The 16,709-nt window shown below is 50.8% G+C and overlaps 1 protein-coding gene across 1 annotated transcript; it reads left to right on the top strand.

Annotated features, from left to right (window-relative positions):
- Positions 1-1,781: 1,781 nt before the first annotated feature.
- LOC144097616 (endothelin-converting enzyme 2-like) lies at positions 1,782-15,717 on the top strand. The gene is made up of 8 exons (XM_077630275.1): positions 1,782-2,188; positions 2,999-3,346; positions 3,979-4,166; positions 5,268-5,471; positions 8,445-8,824; positions 11,561-12,146; positions 13,878-14,078; positions 15,123-15,717. The coding sequence occupies exons 1-8, from the start codon at positions 2,086-2,088 to the stop codon at positions 15,669-15,671; spliced, it is 2,559 nt and encodes an 852-aa protein (XP_077486401.1). The 5' UTR covers positions 1,782-2,085; the 3' UTR covers positions 15,672-15,717.
- The last annotated feature ends 992 nt before the right edge of the window (positions 15,718-16,709 follow it).

Raw genomic sequence — 16,709 nt, forward strand, 5'->3', positions numbered from 1 at the left:
ATCACTGCTACTGATGATGATCATGATGCCGCGTTGGCAGTTTAAAAGTGAAAGTTCCTCATAAAGCTCACTGACGAAGTGCACTGATTTTTTTGAGCAACAGAAATGCATAAAGTTAACATTGAAACATTATTAATAATCTTTATAAACGAAGGCGATTTAAATTTAGTACAAGGCGTCGACCAGGATGACCCATATCGTTTTTCGCGGCAATTTGAAACCACACCATGGCCACCACAGCCAAACCAAACTTGTGCGAGTCCCTGCGGCAGCGACAGACACAAGTCGTTGCCGCTTTCTCTGGTCATCGTCGCGTTGCCACGTCGCGTTGCCCGCCGAACATCTACAACATCGGTCCAACTGTTAAAATCTCAGTGGAAACCAACGCTCCAGTTGACCAAACGGCTCGCTGACAAGAGAGGTGGCGCAGGGACGGATGTCGCTCGTTGCCTAACCGTCGCTGTCCTGCTAAACTCCGCTACGGCGCTGCTAACTTCGATTTGACCACTGAGAACTGTAAGACACTCGGCACACTTTACAGTTCTGCGTTGAGGGTGGTAACTGGCCTACCCTTACACACGCGCATCAGTGAACTTCACCGATTCGCCCAGCTCCCACCCGTGGCTGCACTAACCGCTACGCAACGGGCAACCATGGAACTCGCCTATGACCCACACGCAACGGACATAGCCTCCTTACGCGCATCTTTGGCGAGGCCAACCTTCATCTGCCCGTAACGAACCGCCTTAAAACACCGTGGAAGAAAACCGCGCAACTGATTCCAAACATTCCAAACCACTATTAACCAACACCAAAGAGCCTGACAGAGGCTATCGTCAACGTCAGGTGCTCGCTATACAGGACCAACGCACCCGTCAACACCGAAGCCGCCGTATACCATGACGACGACACCGGCACCATGTTTACAGCTACCGCCTGCTACCAGGGCTCTGCCCTGTTCGTCATTAGCCGCAGTGGTCGCCGAGCTTTAGTTCAGCCATCGACGGGGCCTTTTACTTCTGCAGCACACAACCCGATACTACCATCCACACGTACACCGACAGTCAAGAGGCAATCAAGTCGCTCAACGCCCGTTCTTACGAGACTGCACGGGCAAACCGTATCAAACAGCTCTGCCACAACCTGCAGGAGACATCCCAGGTGTCGGTACGCATTCACTGGACGCCCGGCCATCATGCGCAAGGGACAAGGAACCGAACTGCTCACGAGGCCGTTGGAGCGCATCTACCGGAATACCGCCGGCTCTTCCTCGACGTGAGCCGGTTCAACTCGAACCACCTTTATTGCTTTCCTACCCCCCCCCCCCCCCCCTTCATTATACCTGACTCCGTCATCACCCGTATTAAACATGAGCAGAGGGATTTGTTTGCGGGACCTGGTCCCCGGCATTATCCCTCTTATTCCTTCTGGTCTCCCTCGCCAGACCCAGGTTCTCGCTCACAAGGCGCGAGCCGGCGCAGCGTGTACACCGGACATCTTGGGTAGATGGCGCCGAACTAGAATAGGGGCTGCCCCAATCGCACTGCTGATTACAACGCCGATGTGCGTCACTTCGCCTGGACCTAGCTAACTGTCCCAGCACGACAAGCACCCCCCCCCCCCTCCCATTACTTCTGCCCTCCTCTGCCACTGCACAGCCTCAGTGACGACGCCAAGCGCAAGCTCAGTGCCCTGCTGGACTTCGTTTCGGAATCCGTCGTTCTAATCCTCACATAACCCTCCAACTTCCTCCGTAGGCCTCAGGCCATCCTTGCCTGTAAAGATTGATGACTGAGTACTCTTATTGACAGACTGTACCACAACACTGATTTAAAGTTAATGTTTTGCTCCTGCACAATAATTTCGAGTCTATCCGTTGCTTCGCAAAAACTGGTTGAATGATTTCGCGAAGATGGACGAGTCAGAACTGAAGATCCAATTTCTGGAGTGCACCTTGCCCTCCTTTTCCTGAGCACTTTTTGTTTGGCCCCGCCCCACGAGCGGGCACGTGCTGTCATCGAAGGTGAAGAAGAAAGAGAAGAGGCAGCGGTTCAGGGCGTGCCACGGGATTGATCATCTCCGAAAATGGATCTTATTCCGTCATCTACGAAGTCGGAGACCTCGCAGAAGAACTCCAAGCTCCGTAAGCGCTCTAACCAGTCACCCAACCGCCGTTCCAAGAAAACAGGTGAGTGCATGCACTGCAGCAGCAGTATCGGGGTTGGGTGAGGTTTCTGGAGGTGTTACTGCAACGTTCTGCCAGGGACTAAACTCGCGGATGAGGCGGGAGGGAGCAGTGTTTTTGCAAGAGGGTTGCTGCACTCCCAGTCCTCCCCGGTCCTGTGGCCAGCAAACACTAATTGTGTAAGCGTGAGGGCGTTTTGTTTCAATACTTGTCGTAACTGAGGCATTAAAAGACATATCAGGTATGTACTGAGAAGACGCATACTGACAGCATTCCATATGCAGTATAGCTTGTTTCATCTACAGAGGCCCCGCCACGAATATGTAAGACTCTATGGCAACCCCCCCCCCCCCCCCATAAAAAAACGTTGCTCTTCTCAACTCCTCCAGCTCAGTAGCAGCGTCGTAAGTATTCTCTGTACAACTATATCTGCACAATCTCTGCATAATAATTGCTCCCAGTGAGCGAGAAAACGCGCTGAAGCCTACTTACTGATTTCAGTGGATTGGTTGGGAAGGCGGAGCGTAGTGATACGAAACGTTACGAGATCGTTGCGACTCGAAGCCATCGAAGCTTAGTGAGGCGGAATACTTTGCACGGAACATGATCAAGCATAAGATACGTTGATATACCTGCCGTGGCTTCTTCAAAGGCCGCCGAACTTGCATATAAAATTGGCTCCGTAAATATGAAAAATGAATCCACCCGAGGGCTAAAAAAACACACAAAACAATGTTCCAGCACAGCAGCTTGACAAGCCGAACGTTTAGATGGCAGCAACAGTAGCAGCTGGAACGCCATGCATCTGCGCAGCGGGTGAGCGGTCTCCCCCCGACATCACGGACACACTCGAGTCGACTGTCAAGCCGCCTTCCCCGGAATCCCGTTCCAAGAGTCCCCCCAAGTCGCCGCGGACGCAACGCGCGGATTCTCCACGTGCGCAACATCAGGCGGATGTGGATGGCGAGCTCGGGACAGAGAAGGCAAACCCCATGAAGCCAGGGCCCGCGTCCAGGGCGGTCACTACCACCAAGAGTACTGAGCCTGAGCCAGCCTCCGCGCCGCCACTGTCGGCCACACCGAAAGGAAGCACTGGTCCTGTCTCGGTGGCCAAGCGCAAAAAGGAGTGTGTTCCGGCGGGGGATGTCAACACAGGTCAGGGTAAGCAGTTCTATAGCAGGAGTATCGGCAGGTATATGGTCTTCTTTGTTGTGTTCTTTACCAGGTGCTCTTCCTGCCTGACCAAGCATAAGACACGTTGATGTACCTGCCGTGGCTTCCTCAAGGGCCGCAGAACTTGCATATAAAAGTAGCTCCTTAAATATGAAAAATGAATACATCCGAGGGCTAAAAAAACAAAAAAAAAATGTTCCAGCACAGCAGCTTGACAAGCCGAACGTTTAGATGGCAGCAACAGTAGCAGCTGTTGGCCCTTGACAACTGAAACCACCTCAAGAGCCGTTTATGGCGTGTCTTCGAATAGGCCAGGTTCCCGTACGAATAATCACAGTGGCGGCCTAGTGGTTAAGCATCCGCCTCGTATGCAGGAGATGCTGGGTTCGATACCCAGTGCCGTCGGATACTCATCAATTTTCAGCAGGTACAAGCTTTAGCCTGGCCTGGTGCTTGAATTTTCAGGGGTAATGTGCCTGGGAAAAAGAGTCCTTGGCCCAAACCCCCTTCAACGGATCGTTGATTAGTAGAAGTTCAAAACACGCCATGTTCAGTAAAGCCAATTGGTGGCAGCTTTACAAGCCCTGATTGAACAGGCGTGTCATCCTCATGCAATGCAGCAACTGCAGAGACCACGGCATTGGCAGAGACTTCACTACGCTTATCGGGCAAAAGTTCACCGGCCAGGGCTCAACCGGCGGCGCCGGCGACAGTCATGGCCACGGAACCAATGCCAAGCGACGCTAGCGGGATTGTGATATCATCTAAGAAGTCTTCGACCACGATCAGCTCCGGACATCGGCAGTCGGTGAGCACAGGCAGCTTTCACAAGGAGCACCCGCATGCGTGCATGCGATTTCATGAACGATGAGGCTTTTGAGAGAGGTGGCCTATGCGGGTGTTCGTGGAAGGAGAGAGACAAGGTGTTGGCGGATAAAACATTCCTTGAACTTCACGAGAAAAATGGGAGTCGGCGTTGCTTTTCAACACAGAATATGCTCGCTGTTGCTGCTCCTCTTAAACCGCCCGTGAGTGGTGATCTCCGTCATTGGCATCATAAAGGAGCAGCTTAAGAGGATGTCCCGTTCGCGGTCGCAGATCTCATCCAGATGGCCCCGTATTATCCATAACGCTTACAAAACGTGCGGGCGCGTACCTTCTTTAACAAACTGAGGCGACAAGACTGAGTGACCACCAGTCTAGATGCACCGATTGTGGCCAACAAAGCACTTCTAAGTTGTCTCAGTGCATTCTTCGGGCTAGTGAGTTGAAAGCACGATGACAGCGGCGCGAAAAGTACTTCGTGCCGGGAGCCAGGAAGCAAAGATTCTCTGAGAACAGACTCAGAACTCGATTGCCATGCTGTATGCGAAATTCGCTCACTATATGATTCGAGGGATTGTTCCGGTCGCATCTCGAAACATCTGTCAGTTCGCTATGTGAACGTCTGCGGAGCATTCTAGCGCGCGCTTCCGGCATGTGTTTCCGTATTCCTCTTGATTACCTAAGTTTCCTTAAAATTCATCTCCATGTCTTCCTTTGGTTGCGTTAAGGATGGCTTCTATAATAATGATTAGTAGCAAGTACCTGTTTTTCCTCCAGGAGTATTAATGACTACGCGAGATGTATGCTAACCTATGTGTAGGTGTATGCATGGGTGTGGATGTGCACTGATGGACGTTACGCATATTGAATTGTTGACTTCACTACAGCGCACATAAAAAAAAAAACGAACTCGGAGAGGCAGAAAGACGCCACAACCACTTGAACTGTGCTCACGCATCCCACCACAACTTCGCTCGTGTTTTGTGCGCTGTGGTGAAGCCGAACATGTACGTAGAACCAACTAGCCGATGCAGCAATTCGTCTTGAGTGTTGAATTCACGTGCGGTGCCGTCGTGCTGCGCAGAGGGTATCCGGGACTTCGGCTGGCAGCCTGGCAATTCCGAGGAAGCGGAGCGCCAGCGATGGCTTCCCAATCGTTCTCCTCTCGGCCTGCTTCTGCATCCTCCTCGTTGTCGTCATTCTCGTGGTCGTGCTGCTGATTGTCGTTCTGCGACTCTGGCCCCACCCCGAGCAAAACGCCACCGAGGAACAGTACTGCCAGACGCAGGCGAGTCTTCCAGCTGCGGTGCAGGTTCCGCTTCGTTCTCAGATCTGCAGCTGGAAACGGGCTCTCACGTGCTACACTTTGACGAGAGACGCGACGCGACATGGTATACCTGACGGTCGGCTGTATGTGCCTGAGGTTGCGGGATCGAATCCCGACCATAGAGGCGAAATGTATGGATGCTCACGTGCCATGTAATGTCAGCGCGCGTTAAGAAACCCTGGATGGTCGAAATTAACCCCGAGCCCTCCACCACAGTATGTCTCATAGCCCCATGCGCAAATTTTCTGAATCGCCATTGGGGTTCGCGAAACATCGAGTATCAAAAATACGCTTTTGGAAGCTCGTTGAGTTGGCTTTACCACATTGCACATTTATAAAATGACATCTCTGCGCATGGCATAGTCGTCTAAACCAGTGATTCATTGAGCATCATAGAATGAACAAATTGCGTCTGTATTTGCTGCAATAAAAATGCGAGCGACGCCATTTTATCAACGTGCAACGTAGGAAAGCCAACTTCACGAGCTTTCAAAGGCATATTTTGTACCTTGGATATCTGGAACCACAATGGCGATTCAGAGAAAGTTATAACTTCTTTCGCCTTTGACGGCCATCAATTTCACGATATAATGCTGCGCGCCCTAAAACCAGCCACGAATAAATTGATTTATTTATTTAATCGTCTTTTATTTTAGCCTTGTACAATCCACATGCACAGACCGCACCAACTCTCTGATTTTAAAATAATCCGCAAACGCTAAATAAAATCACACTTTCTTATCTGGATTGTAGACGGAAGTGTATACGCACCCGTTTTGTCGGTTTAAGAAGCAAGGAAGTCGGTCGAAGATTTGTCGGTTGGCAAGGTTTGTCAGTTCAAGAAGCAAGGAACACACCGCGTTCTCCTCAAGTGAGACTAACGCGATGACCTTATCTTCAGTGGTCGAGATGAACTAATGAACGTGGCGAATCGTCGCACGCAAGAACCATCCCCAAAAATCCTGGACATATGGCGCTGCGTAGCTAAATTCGCCCCCATCCTTGTTTACCAATCACATGAAAACACTTAGATTTAGAACAGTATGGAAACATGTGGCCTTGTAACGCTACCGCGTTTGCGGTCGCAAAGAAGTTGAAGCTCGGGACATCAACAACACGCTTAATCACCAGGCTGGAATGGCGGTCATCTTTGCCGCTGGAATATTTTTCACTTGGATAGGCTCCACAAGCATTTCTATGCAGCTGCATTGCGGTCATGCGCATTGAGTAGTGCGTTTCTTAAACCTGCGATTAGCTTCGTGTAAAGGTTGAGGAGCTTTCCTAACATAGTGGGAGCTACAGTAACTGTACAAGCCACCAGTGAGTCTGTATAGTGGGAACGTCACAGCAAACCACAAGCCCTCAAAGTGATCAGAAGGTATAGGGACCTCTTTGCAAAACACGTCGTACTGTTTCTTCCGCGTCCATCACATTTGAGTCGCAGCTTGCTTGTACACTTTCCGGCAATTACTCCACCGTAGCGACAGTTCATATAAATGCTGGGTCAAAGCCGACCATTCGCGGCACAGTTCTGTGCGCAAAAATTCTTCTTTTAGTTCTCCTAAAGTCAACTTCGGCCAGCACCAGGAGATAGCCCGCCAAGAAAAGTCTTCAGCTGCCACCGTCACAACATGATGTGACTGTGCCTGTTAGCAGTACTGTCTCCTAAGTGACCTATTTCACTAAGCTCTTAATGATTATCCCATATATACGCGCCTATTCACAGGGCTTTGCATTTGGCTCCCGTGCTGCGAGGAAATTCGAATCTTCCAATTTCTATGGGGCACGTGTAGTAGTAGTAGTAGTATTCTTATTTGGCCATATAATACAATATGCCATATAATACGTACAATACAAGATAAATGGCCCATGTATCTTCCGCCATATCATACACAGTCCCGGAATCAAATAAAATTTGTAAGGCCAAGCTTACCGGCTTAGCGCATTGATCACCTAGAGCTGTTATACCTTTGGTTTAGCCATTAATCCCTGCTTGTGGCCGTGGAACCTACATCATTAGCCTTAAAGCCGTGCTCATGCGAATGAGAAAAAAAAATGGCGGTGGTTTAGCTTTGGTTAAACCTGGAGTGACGCGATAGCTACAGCTGGCCGAGTGGAACTTGACCACGTGACCAACCACGTGATCAGCCACGTCGCCGCGCCGCCGGCAGCTGCTCCGCACCACGTGACCAACCACGCGACAGCGTGGAGGCGCCGCCACCACGCTGAAGACTCGAAATGCTACCGTAATGTAGCTATATCGCTACAAAATATAACCAGGTCACCTGTCGTCTACTACCGCCTGACACCGTGGCAGGTGGATTGAATTAAATTAACTTGAATTCCATTAATTCGATCAGTTAAGTTAAATCAGTTAAGTAATGGACGTCCTACAGCTGGCCCTATACATTTCCCAATAGAATGCAAGGCTATATATGGCTAAACGAATGCTGTAAAAGTGGTGCTGTGATAAGGCAAACACTCGAAGGATATAACCAGGTTCACGCCAGCTGTGACATTCGGTGGAAGTGCTCTGTGATAATAATAATAATAATAATAATAATAATTGGTTTTTGGGGGAAAGAAAATGGCGCAGTATCTGTCTCATATATAATAATAATAATAATTGGTTTTTGGTGGAAAGGAAATGGCGCAGTATCTGTCTCATGTATCGTTGGACACCTGAACCGCGCCGTAAGGGAAGGGATAACCTGAACCGCGCCGCAAGGGAAGGGATAAAGGAGGGAGTGAAAGAAGAAAGGAAGGGAGAGGTGCCGTAGTGGAGGGCTCCGGAATAATTTCGACCACCTGGGGATCTTTAACGTGCACTGACATCGCACAGCACACGGGCGTCTCCGTGATGCCCAATGCACGCTTTTTGTGGAGAACGGCGTTACCAGCAGCGCGAGCCGCGCGCACGTTTCCCCACGACAGGACTGCCGCCAGCACGCGCAGCTGATCACAGCGATGGTTAACCCTAAGGCCGACCCGTGCGAGGACCTGAACGCCTTCGCGTGCTCGCGCTGGCGGCCCGTGGGCGGCAGCTACGACAACTACGGCGCGGCTCTCGACAGCCTGGCGTTCCACGACTGGTTCGACGGCTTCTACTCGTCGCTGGTCGAAGGCAGCAACCACCTGTTCGCCGGCGCCAAGCCGCTCGCCATGTTCGAGGCCTGCGTGCAGAACAGCACTAATGGCAGCGAGGAGGGCAAGCGCATGCTGCGCGGCTTCATGTCCAAGCTGCGGATCCCGTGGCCCGACGAGCCCAGCGCCGACGTGGACCCGCTCGGGGTGCTCATCGACCTGTCCTACAGGCGAGTACACTCAATCGCCGACAAGAATGAATTGCCCTACAAGGGAGTAAAAATGAGTAAGCAGTCCTCTGGCTCACTCACTTTAAGGGGCAGAGTTGAGTTTCCCCCTTCAGGTGGTGATGAGAGGAAACACCTTGTTGATGATGTTTTTATTTAATTGGTTTTGAGGGAAAGGAAATGGCGCATTATCTGTCTCATATATCGTTGGACACCTGAACCGCGCCGTAAGGGAAGGGATAAAGGAGGGAGTGAAATACGAAAGGAAGAAGAGGTGCCGTAGTGGAGGGCTCCGGAATAATTTCGACCACCTGGGGATCTTTAACGTGCACTCACATCGCACAGCACACGGGCGCCTTAGCGTTTTGCGTCCATAAAAACGCAGCCGCCGCGGTCGGGTTAGAACCCGGGAACTCCGGATCAGTAGTTGATGATGAAATCGGGGTTTCTTGATGACCCAGTGGTTATAACTCGCAAACATTCACGTTACTCGAAGCAAGAAGGTTACTATTTATTTACAGCATAAATAAAACGAGAAGAAGCAAAGCAAGGAGAAAACTATTTACATGACTAAACCGTTGATCAGACGAATTCAGCCCTCGTTCAACCCAGAGCGCTTGTTTTTAAACCCTCTGTCTCCGCCCTTGCGGAGACAGCAACCAATAAAATTAAAAGCGCCACACCTCACCAATCAGTGGTCAGGGAAAGTAAAAGAAGGTTTCCGCCAACTAATCACAGATTGGGGAAAGAGTGCTGATTAAACATTTGGGAAAGGAGAGGTTGCAATCAAACACACGAACAGCACAAACGCGACCACCCTATCCCACGGCACCCACGGCCCAGCAGTTACCACTTTCCTCTCTATGTCGCACACGCGACAAACATATGCAGACGAAACGATCCCTAAAGTGTTTACAGGACACACCGCACGAGACGAACACAGTCGTTACGGGAATAGTGGGCTTCCGGTCACTCTGCTCCTACTCAGCCGTATCTCTTGCATTCCCGAAACCTCGGCGACCCCTTGACAACGCACACATGTCGACAGCTGTACATGGTTAGCGTTTTCCCGGCGGGTCATGCCCGTGACGGCGCGGCGTAAACGAGGACGCCCGCCGCACGAAGGGGAGGCAGGGACGGGACGGGCCCCTTTGTTGGGGACTTCCGACCCCACTGGAGCGGCCTTCCTTGCGAACACCAGACCAACGAGTTCGCGGAAAGGTCAGCGAACTCCACAGGCAGCATAAGTCACGAGGTAAATTTCGATCATTAATCGGAATGCTGACTGTTAGCAACGGAGATGTACCTGAAAGCATAGTAACTTGATGCAGTTAGCAACGTAAGGACTCTTTTAAGCTCGGCATCGAGGGGGGGGGGGGGGGAGCAAAGAGAGGATTGAAACCTCAGTTAAAATCTTGGTAATTGCAAACACGTCGCGTTTTTGAAGAGGGAATCTGTTTCCGTCGCGAACTGTAAGTATTCTGTATTTTTAGCGGTGTTGAAAATTTATGCCAGGGCTTGAGAAACATACCCTGGCACTTTACAGCGCGCGCTAGAGTACAGTTTACTCCCTTACAGGGTAATTCGTGTTTAAAGTGCGTAATCAACAAGGCTCATCAACAATCAACGATATAATCAGATAATGTTCGTGAATACTGTGACAGCAGGGCAAAATCATGGAGGCTAACGCCGTAGCCGAAAAAAAAAAGGACGCCGCTCTGAGCAGTGGAAAGCAATAGATTTCAGGTTACAATACAGGCTGGTTAATTAACCGTTACGTGTCAAAACAATACTAAGGGCCACGAGGCACGCCAAAGTGAATGCAGAAGCTGTCCGGCCAGAATTTTTTAGTTGGAGAACTAGCTGTTGGGCTAGTTGATTTTGGTCGCACTTGGGAAAGAAGTGGACTTTTCACGCAGTGGGGGTGTAAAGCGCCGAAAACGGTAAATACCAGAGAAAGTGGAAAACTGCCGCGACAGAACAGAGAAACAGAAGAAATGACGAGGTGAAGCAGTTTATAGGCGGGCGCGGTTGACGTACAGAAGAATGATTGACGAATTTTTTAATTGTGCTGTAGTGGAATTACCCAAGATGACAATCTTGTGATCTTTCGTGTCAGTAGCTGCTGCAAGTTGTCTTCCGCGTTAACACACACAGGGGACGCAGTGAAGCAACAGGCGTCACCCGGGAAATATATTCGCACGCGTTACACCATAAAATAACTGCACAGGCTGTCATCTAATGTGTGTGTGCGGGGATGGGGGGGGGGGGGGGTCGCCACGCCTGACTCCACTCTCCGACGAAGGTCGGAGAAGAAAAGAAGCAAAAAAAATTATGTATTCGTACGATTCCTAAAACCTTGAACTACCAGTAGACTAAGCAAATTGCGGTATACGTTTCCCCGATCGAGAGTTCTAGCAGAACAAGCTTGCTTTCGTACTCGGTGCTCAAATCTGTCTTACGTCACAGGCACTGAACTAAAACAGTTGAGCTCGCGTTTAGACCCCATTGCATACACTTTCATTTTTACCTCATCGCCAAATAGGTGCGCCACAAGATACACTGCTATGAAGATATGAAGCAAATGAGAGGAATAAAAAAAATTAAATGGCAGTTTAAAATTGTGCACCATGCATAGTTGTTTTCTTGGCACTCGGCCATCTCACGTGTTGCATGCCGCAGGGCCGCTATAGGTATATCTTTAGCACCACTGACCCGTGCACGCTCCTAAAACCGCAGGTGGCATCTGGGTCTGTGGTTCGATCTCGAGCCTCTGCGCCTGCCATCGAAGAGCCCAGCATTTGACGAGGGCACCCCGTCGGACGGGCACACCGGCAGCAACAGCAGCCGCCGTCACTTGTTCATGAAGATGGGCCAGTTCGTTGGCTTCTGGTCGGTGCACCACAGCGAGATCCTGCACGAGCACAGCTACATCGACTACTGGGACACCTTCTACGCCGCGTTCGGCGCCGGCCTGCCCAAGCGAAGCGACGCCTACGTGAAGCACGTGTCCACAGTCGAGGCGGCCGTCTTCGAGGAGCTCCTGGGCGTTGTCAACAATGAGAACAAGGAGCCCGCCCAGTTCGAGCTCGGCGATATCGGCGTCCGCACGCCGCGCTTGCCAGCCAGCCGTTGGATCGAGCAGCTGAGCGCCAACACTGCTCCCGTGAAGGAAGCGACGAACAGCTCTGAGCGCGCTGATGGCTTCGCGCCAGCCGACACCCTCACGGTCACGGATATGGCGCTGCTCATCGTGGTGGACCGACTGTTCGCCGTGCACAACGCCACCGTGTTGTTGCGCCACCTCTCATGGTTCTTCATTCAGGTCAGTGGCGCGCCCACTATAGACTGAACGAACCACAGTATTTTAAAGGTCATTCTCTCGACCCGAAAGGCGCGGGTTCGATCCCGGCCGCGGCGGTCGAATTTCGATGGAGGTGAAATTCTAGAGGCCCGTGTACTGTGCGATGTCAGTGCACGTTAAAGAACCCCAGGTGGTCGAAATTTCCGGAGCCCTTCATGAACTATACGGCGTCCCTCATAGCCTCAGTCGGACGTTAACACCCTCATAAACCATAAAAACCCTCGGCAGCCTCGAGGAGCTTTCGAAAATGGGTCCGTGGCAAGAAAAGAAATGTTCACAGGCTGATGACGCCTTGAACATGCTATCAATGTCGACGTCAAACTTATCTCATGCACTTTTTAAGTAACTTTTCAAGCTTATCAGAGCTTGAAGGTTTCTTAAAAAGCATATGCTCTCACGTGCTCAAACCTATCGCAAATTGTCTTCAGTGAAAATGTGGCCGATGCGTACGCGGTTCCAATGATGGTCAACAGGTAGGGGTAGACTTATTTTCGTCAGAAAACAGACACAATTCCAACCCAATGCCAACCAACTCACTCGGATACCTTAACCAGCTCTTTAGGCATAATGGAGGGCAGGGGAAATGCTCGGCTTCTAAGTTCCGGGTTCAGGCTTACCAGCACTGCAATAATTGTAGGAGAAAGTTCGGTGACACTGGCAGAGATCGAAAGCTCCGTAGTTCATCCAGATAGTCCAATAAGAAGTTCATACACGCGTGTCTCGTGCACTGAGAAGATCGTCTTTCTTTTAGGCGACGTAAGGACCCCCTCCAACTACGAACAGTAAGGGCAAGTACACCACCTCAATAGAAAACACAAACCATTTCTTTTCTCGACCTTCGGAGCAATCGGTTTTCTAGGCTGTGGCCAGAACGTAGGGGAGCTTAATCTTCAGGCCAATGGCATTTTACGAGCACAGCCCGGTTTCCAATATGGCGGCGCCCTTCGCTGTTACCGAGCCATCTGTAGCCGAGTGGCACCAGTTGCGTCACTGTTTGACTGGTAAGAAATCGGCGCTCGCTTCTTTCCTTCGATAGCGGTATTAGGCCTAGCTACGGTCAAATGAACACCAGGGACGCCGACGAAAAATATTCCTTCGCCGTACGTGAAGATCGAGGATCAGTCAGCGGAATACTGCCTTAAAGGACTATAGACCCCAATTTTATTCTGATTTCTTTTTTCAGGTGACGCTTCAGAGATTAGAATACATGGTTTACCACGTGATATTCGCCTACGACCGCTAAATAATTTATAATTCATTTTCTCTCATGCTGTTTCGGCTTCATCAACTGAACGACGGCCGTGACGTATAGTTGAACTTTTAGGTCACGTGAGGCACGAACAAACTGAAATATAAACGCTGATACGTAGCTTTAACTCACTACAGCGCTTAAACTGTAGTCTGCTTCAAGATGTAGAATTTTAACAAACGACGTATAAGCAGTTATATTACCGTTTTTAGGTGCCGCACATGACCTACAGTTCTACTACACATGTCACATCCATCGTTAGGTTGATTAAACCGAGGCAGCGTCAAGAATAAATTCAATTATAAATTATTTAGCGGTCGTAGGCGAATACCACGGGGTGCTCCGTGTATACCAATGTCTAACACATCGTATGAAAGTCGAAAACATGCAAGCAATTTGGTGTCTATCCTTTTAGCGATTGCACTGATAAATCTGTACTGCAGGTATTCGCTGCCCTGGCCGATCGGGACCTGTTGGCGGCAAAGTATGCGGACAAGGCCAAGGCCGCCGAGCGCAGACACGTGTTCTGTGCCACGGAGGTGGAGGACGCGTACGGACCGCTGGTGCCCGCCCTCTATGTCTTCCCCCGCTTCACGAGCCGCATTCGACGCCTCGTCGATGACGTCTTCAGCAACGTTTGCGAGGTACGATACGTACTGCGGTTTTGCGTTGTACGTGGCGTCGCATGCATAGAGAGAGATGACCGTTGGCGCATACACAGAGACCACTGAACAGAGCGACTGGCCCTACCAAAGCAGATGACGCCTTCTGGCTACTGATCCGGAGTTCCCGGGTTCGAACCCGACCACGGCGGCTGCGTTTTTATGGACGCAAAACGCTAAGGAACCCGTGTGCTGTGCGATGTCAGTAAACGTTAAAGATCCCCAGGTGGTCGAAATTATTCCGGAACCCTCCGCTACGGCACCTCTTTCTTCCTCTCTTCTTTCACTCCCTCCTTTATCCCCTCACTTGCGGCGCGGTTCAGGTGTCCAACGATATATGAGGCAGATACTGCGCCATTTCCTTTCCCCCAAAACCAATTATTATTATTATTATTATTATTATTATTATTATTATTAGCACCGACCCACTGCTGCCTTCGGAGGCAGTGATAGTTTTTAACTTTTCGCGCACAAGCGATGAAGACTGACCGCCAGTCGCTTATAGAACATGAGCTTGTGGAAGTGCACACGAATTTTTAGAAAAATGTTACATCAAAAGTTGGGTCAGAAATCCTCTTCCAAAGCATTTTACCCCATTGCATGAGGCCAAGACAAAGCCTGCATTTATTGGATTCATTCGAGGCTGATAAACTTGTAGGCAACCGCTTGGCAGTTCATGCTACGCCCACGAATCGAAAGATGTGACATGCACTCCAACCCCTCCTCTATGCAGCGAGCAAATTAAGCTTTTTCATATCTTCTGGGCTCCGAAAACTTCTGCGAGCGTCTGCACTTCATTTTCACAGTAGGAAACTGTTTTCAGTACGCATTAAATTCTCGTAAAGCTGTGGAGAAGTCGACGACCTGGGGAGTGAACGTGTCTTCTAAACTGCATGCTCTAGGCCTATCCGGCGTGCTCGAATTTTCATTAGTGGTAGCAATCTGCCGTACATGACAGCGTTTTCTTACGTACGTGTGGCTGCAAAGCACAGGTCGAACCCCATGGGCATGCTTGTCAACACGCAGGCCGCCCGCGACAAGGTCAGCTCGCTCGTGTGGGCAGACAAGGCCACGAGGCAGGTGGCGCTCAAGAAGCTCCACAAAATGCGCACGGTACTATGGCCGCCGGAGTTCATCTTGTCCAACGAGCGACTCAACGAGCTGTACGCAAACTTCGCTGCGAGCATCACGACGAACACGTCCCTCTTCATCGAACACTGGGTCGACGCCCAGAAAAGCCTGCGCGTCCTGTACGACGTACCGGGCTTCCGGAAGGACCCGGACATGCCGCCCAATTACGTGCTGCCCTACTTCGACTACGACTACCTGCAGAACCGCGTGCTTATCTCGGTGGCCGCCCTGCACGGCGTCCTGAAGGCGGTGCAAGCCACACCGGCTGTGCTCTACGGTGGTCTGGGTTTCTCCTTCGCCCGCCAGCTACTGCGCGCCCTGGACAGCGGCGGACTCAAGATCGACCCCGAAGGGAACGTCTTACCCGACACCTGGGCTTCTCCGCAGTGGAAGGAGGCCGCGCAAAAAAGGCAAGTCTTTCCGGGACGATGTCTTTCGACGTGATTTCGCCTCTTCCAGAGACGAACGGCGAACATCCTTTGCCCCTTTTCCGCTGCTTCCCACAGTCATGGCCGCCATCTTCACGCTTGGCGTCACGAACTTCTACAGCTTTTAAGGGCATGCTCTCCGGTTCTGCTGCGTCATTGGCGTCCTAATGCCGCGTCACGTGCGCTGATTGGTCAGCATGCAGCGACATCACCAGTGGCAACATAATGGCGTCATGCTTACACTGACCTGCATTGCTGCGAAGTGTTTACGTCCTGGTATACGTAACGCGCTCAACTACGCGAAAGCAACGCGCTTTGGCAACCAACGTCTTAGTGCTTGCGGACTGGACATCTGGGAATGCCCACATCCCATCTGTGTCCCACCGACACACCCATTCGGACCATCTGGGAGACCGCCTTTCGGAAACAGGAGTCGGTGAACAGCGCTAGCCGATTGACCGCGTGCTAGTTTGGAAAGGAAGGCCAGATGGCTTTTGGATTGAGAAGCCTTCCTGGAAAGGTTTTTATCTTTGTTATTAAAGTTTACCCTCTTCCTCTGGCTTTCACGCTCATCCGTGGCGGCGCGCAAAGGTGGACGGAGAGAAATGAGAAGTGTTTGTGTGCTCAATGTTCTTGGATAATTCGATCCCGAGAGAGATAAAAATTTAAACATCCACTGATGTGGGCTGCTGGCCCGGGCCAGACACGGCCTCACTGCACTAGGTGCCTGACAGTCCACGTCGCTGCAGCACATCCGAGGCCCGAGTGGTGGCGAGATTCTGCTTCCGGAAGCGTGCAGTGGATGCATTCAAGAAACAACCGTGTCCTGGAACTTACCACGTTGCTATATACAGGGTGCTTCACGTAACTTGAGCAAAGAAAAAAAAAGTGGTACAGCGCAGCTGGGTGAAACCAACGACATGGTGTTTGTCGTCGTACGTGTTATAGTCCTCAGAGTATTTAAAAAATCACTTAATTAGTTATGCATATTAATTTTAGGCCTAAAAGCGTTTTGTGAAGATTTGACAGGGTTAATAAACAGCCACCTATTCAG

The sequence above is a fragment of the Amblyomma americanum genome, chromosome 7 (genome assembly GCF_052857255.1).
Source record: "Amblyomma americanum isolate KBUSLIRL-KWMA chromosome 7, ASM5285725v1, whole genome shotgun sequence".
NCBI lineage: Eukaryota > Metazoa > Arthropoda > Arachnida > Ixodida > Ixodidae > Amblyomma > Amblyomma americanum.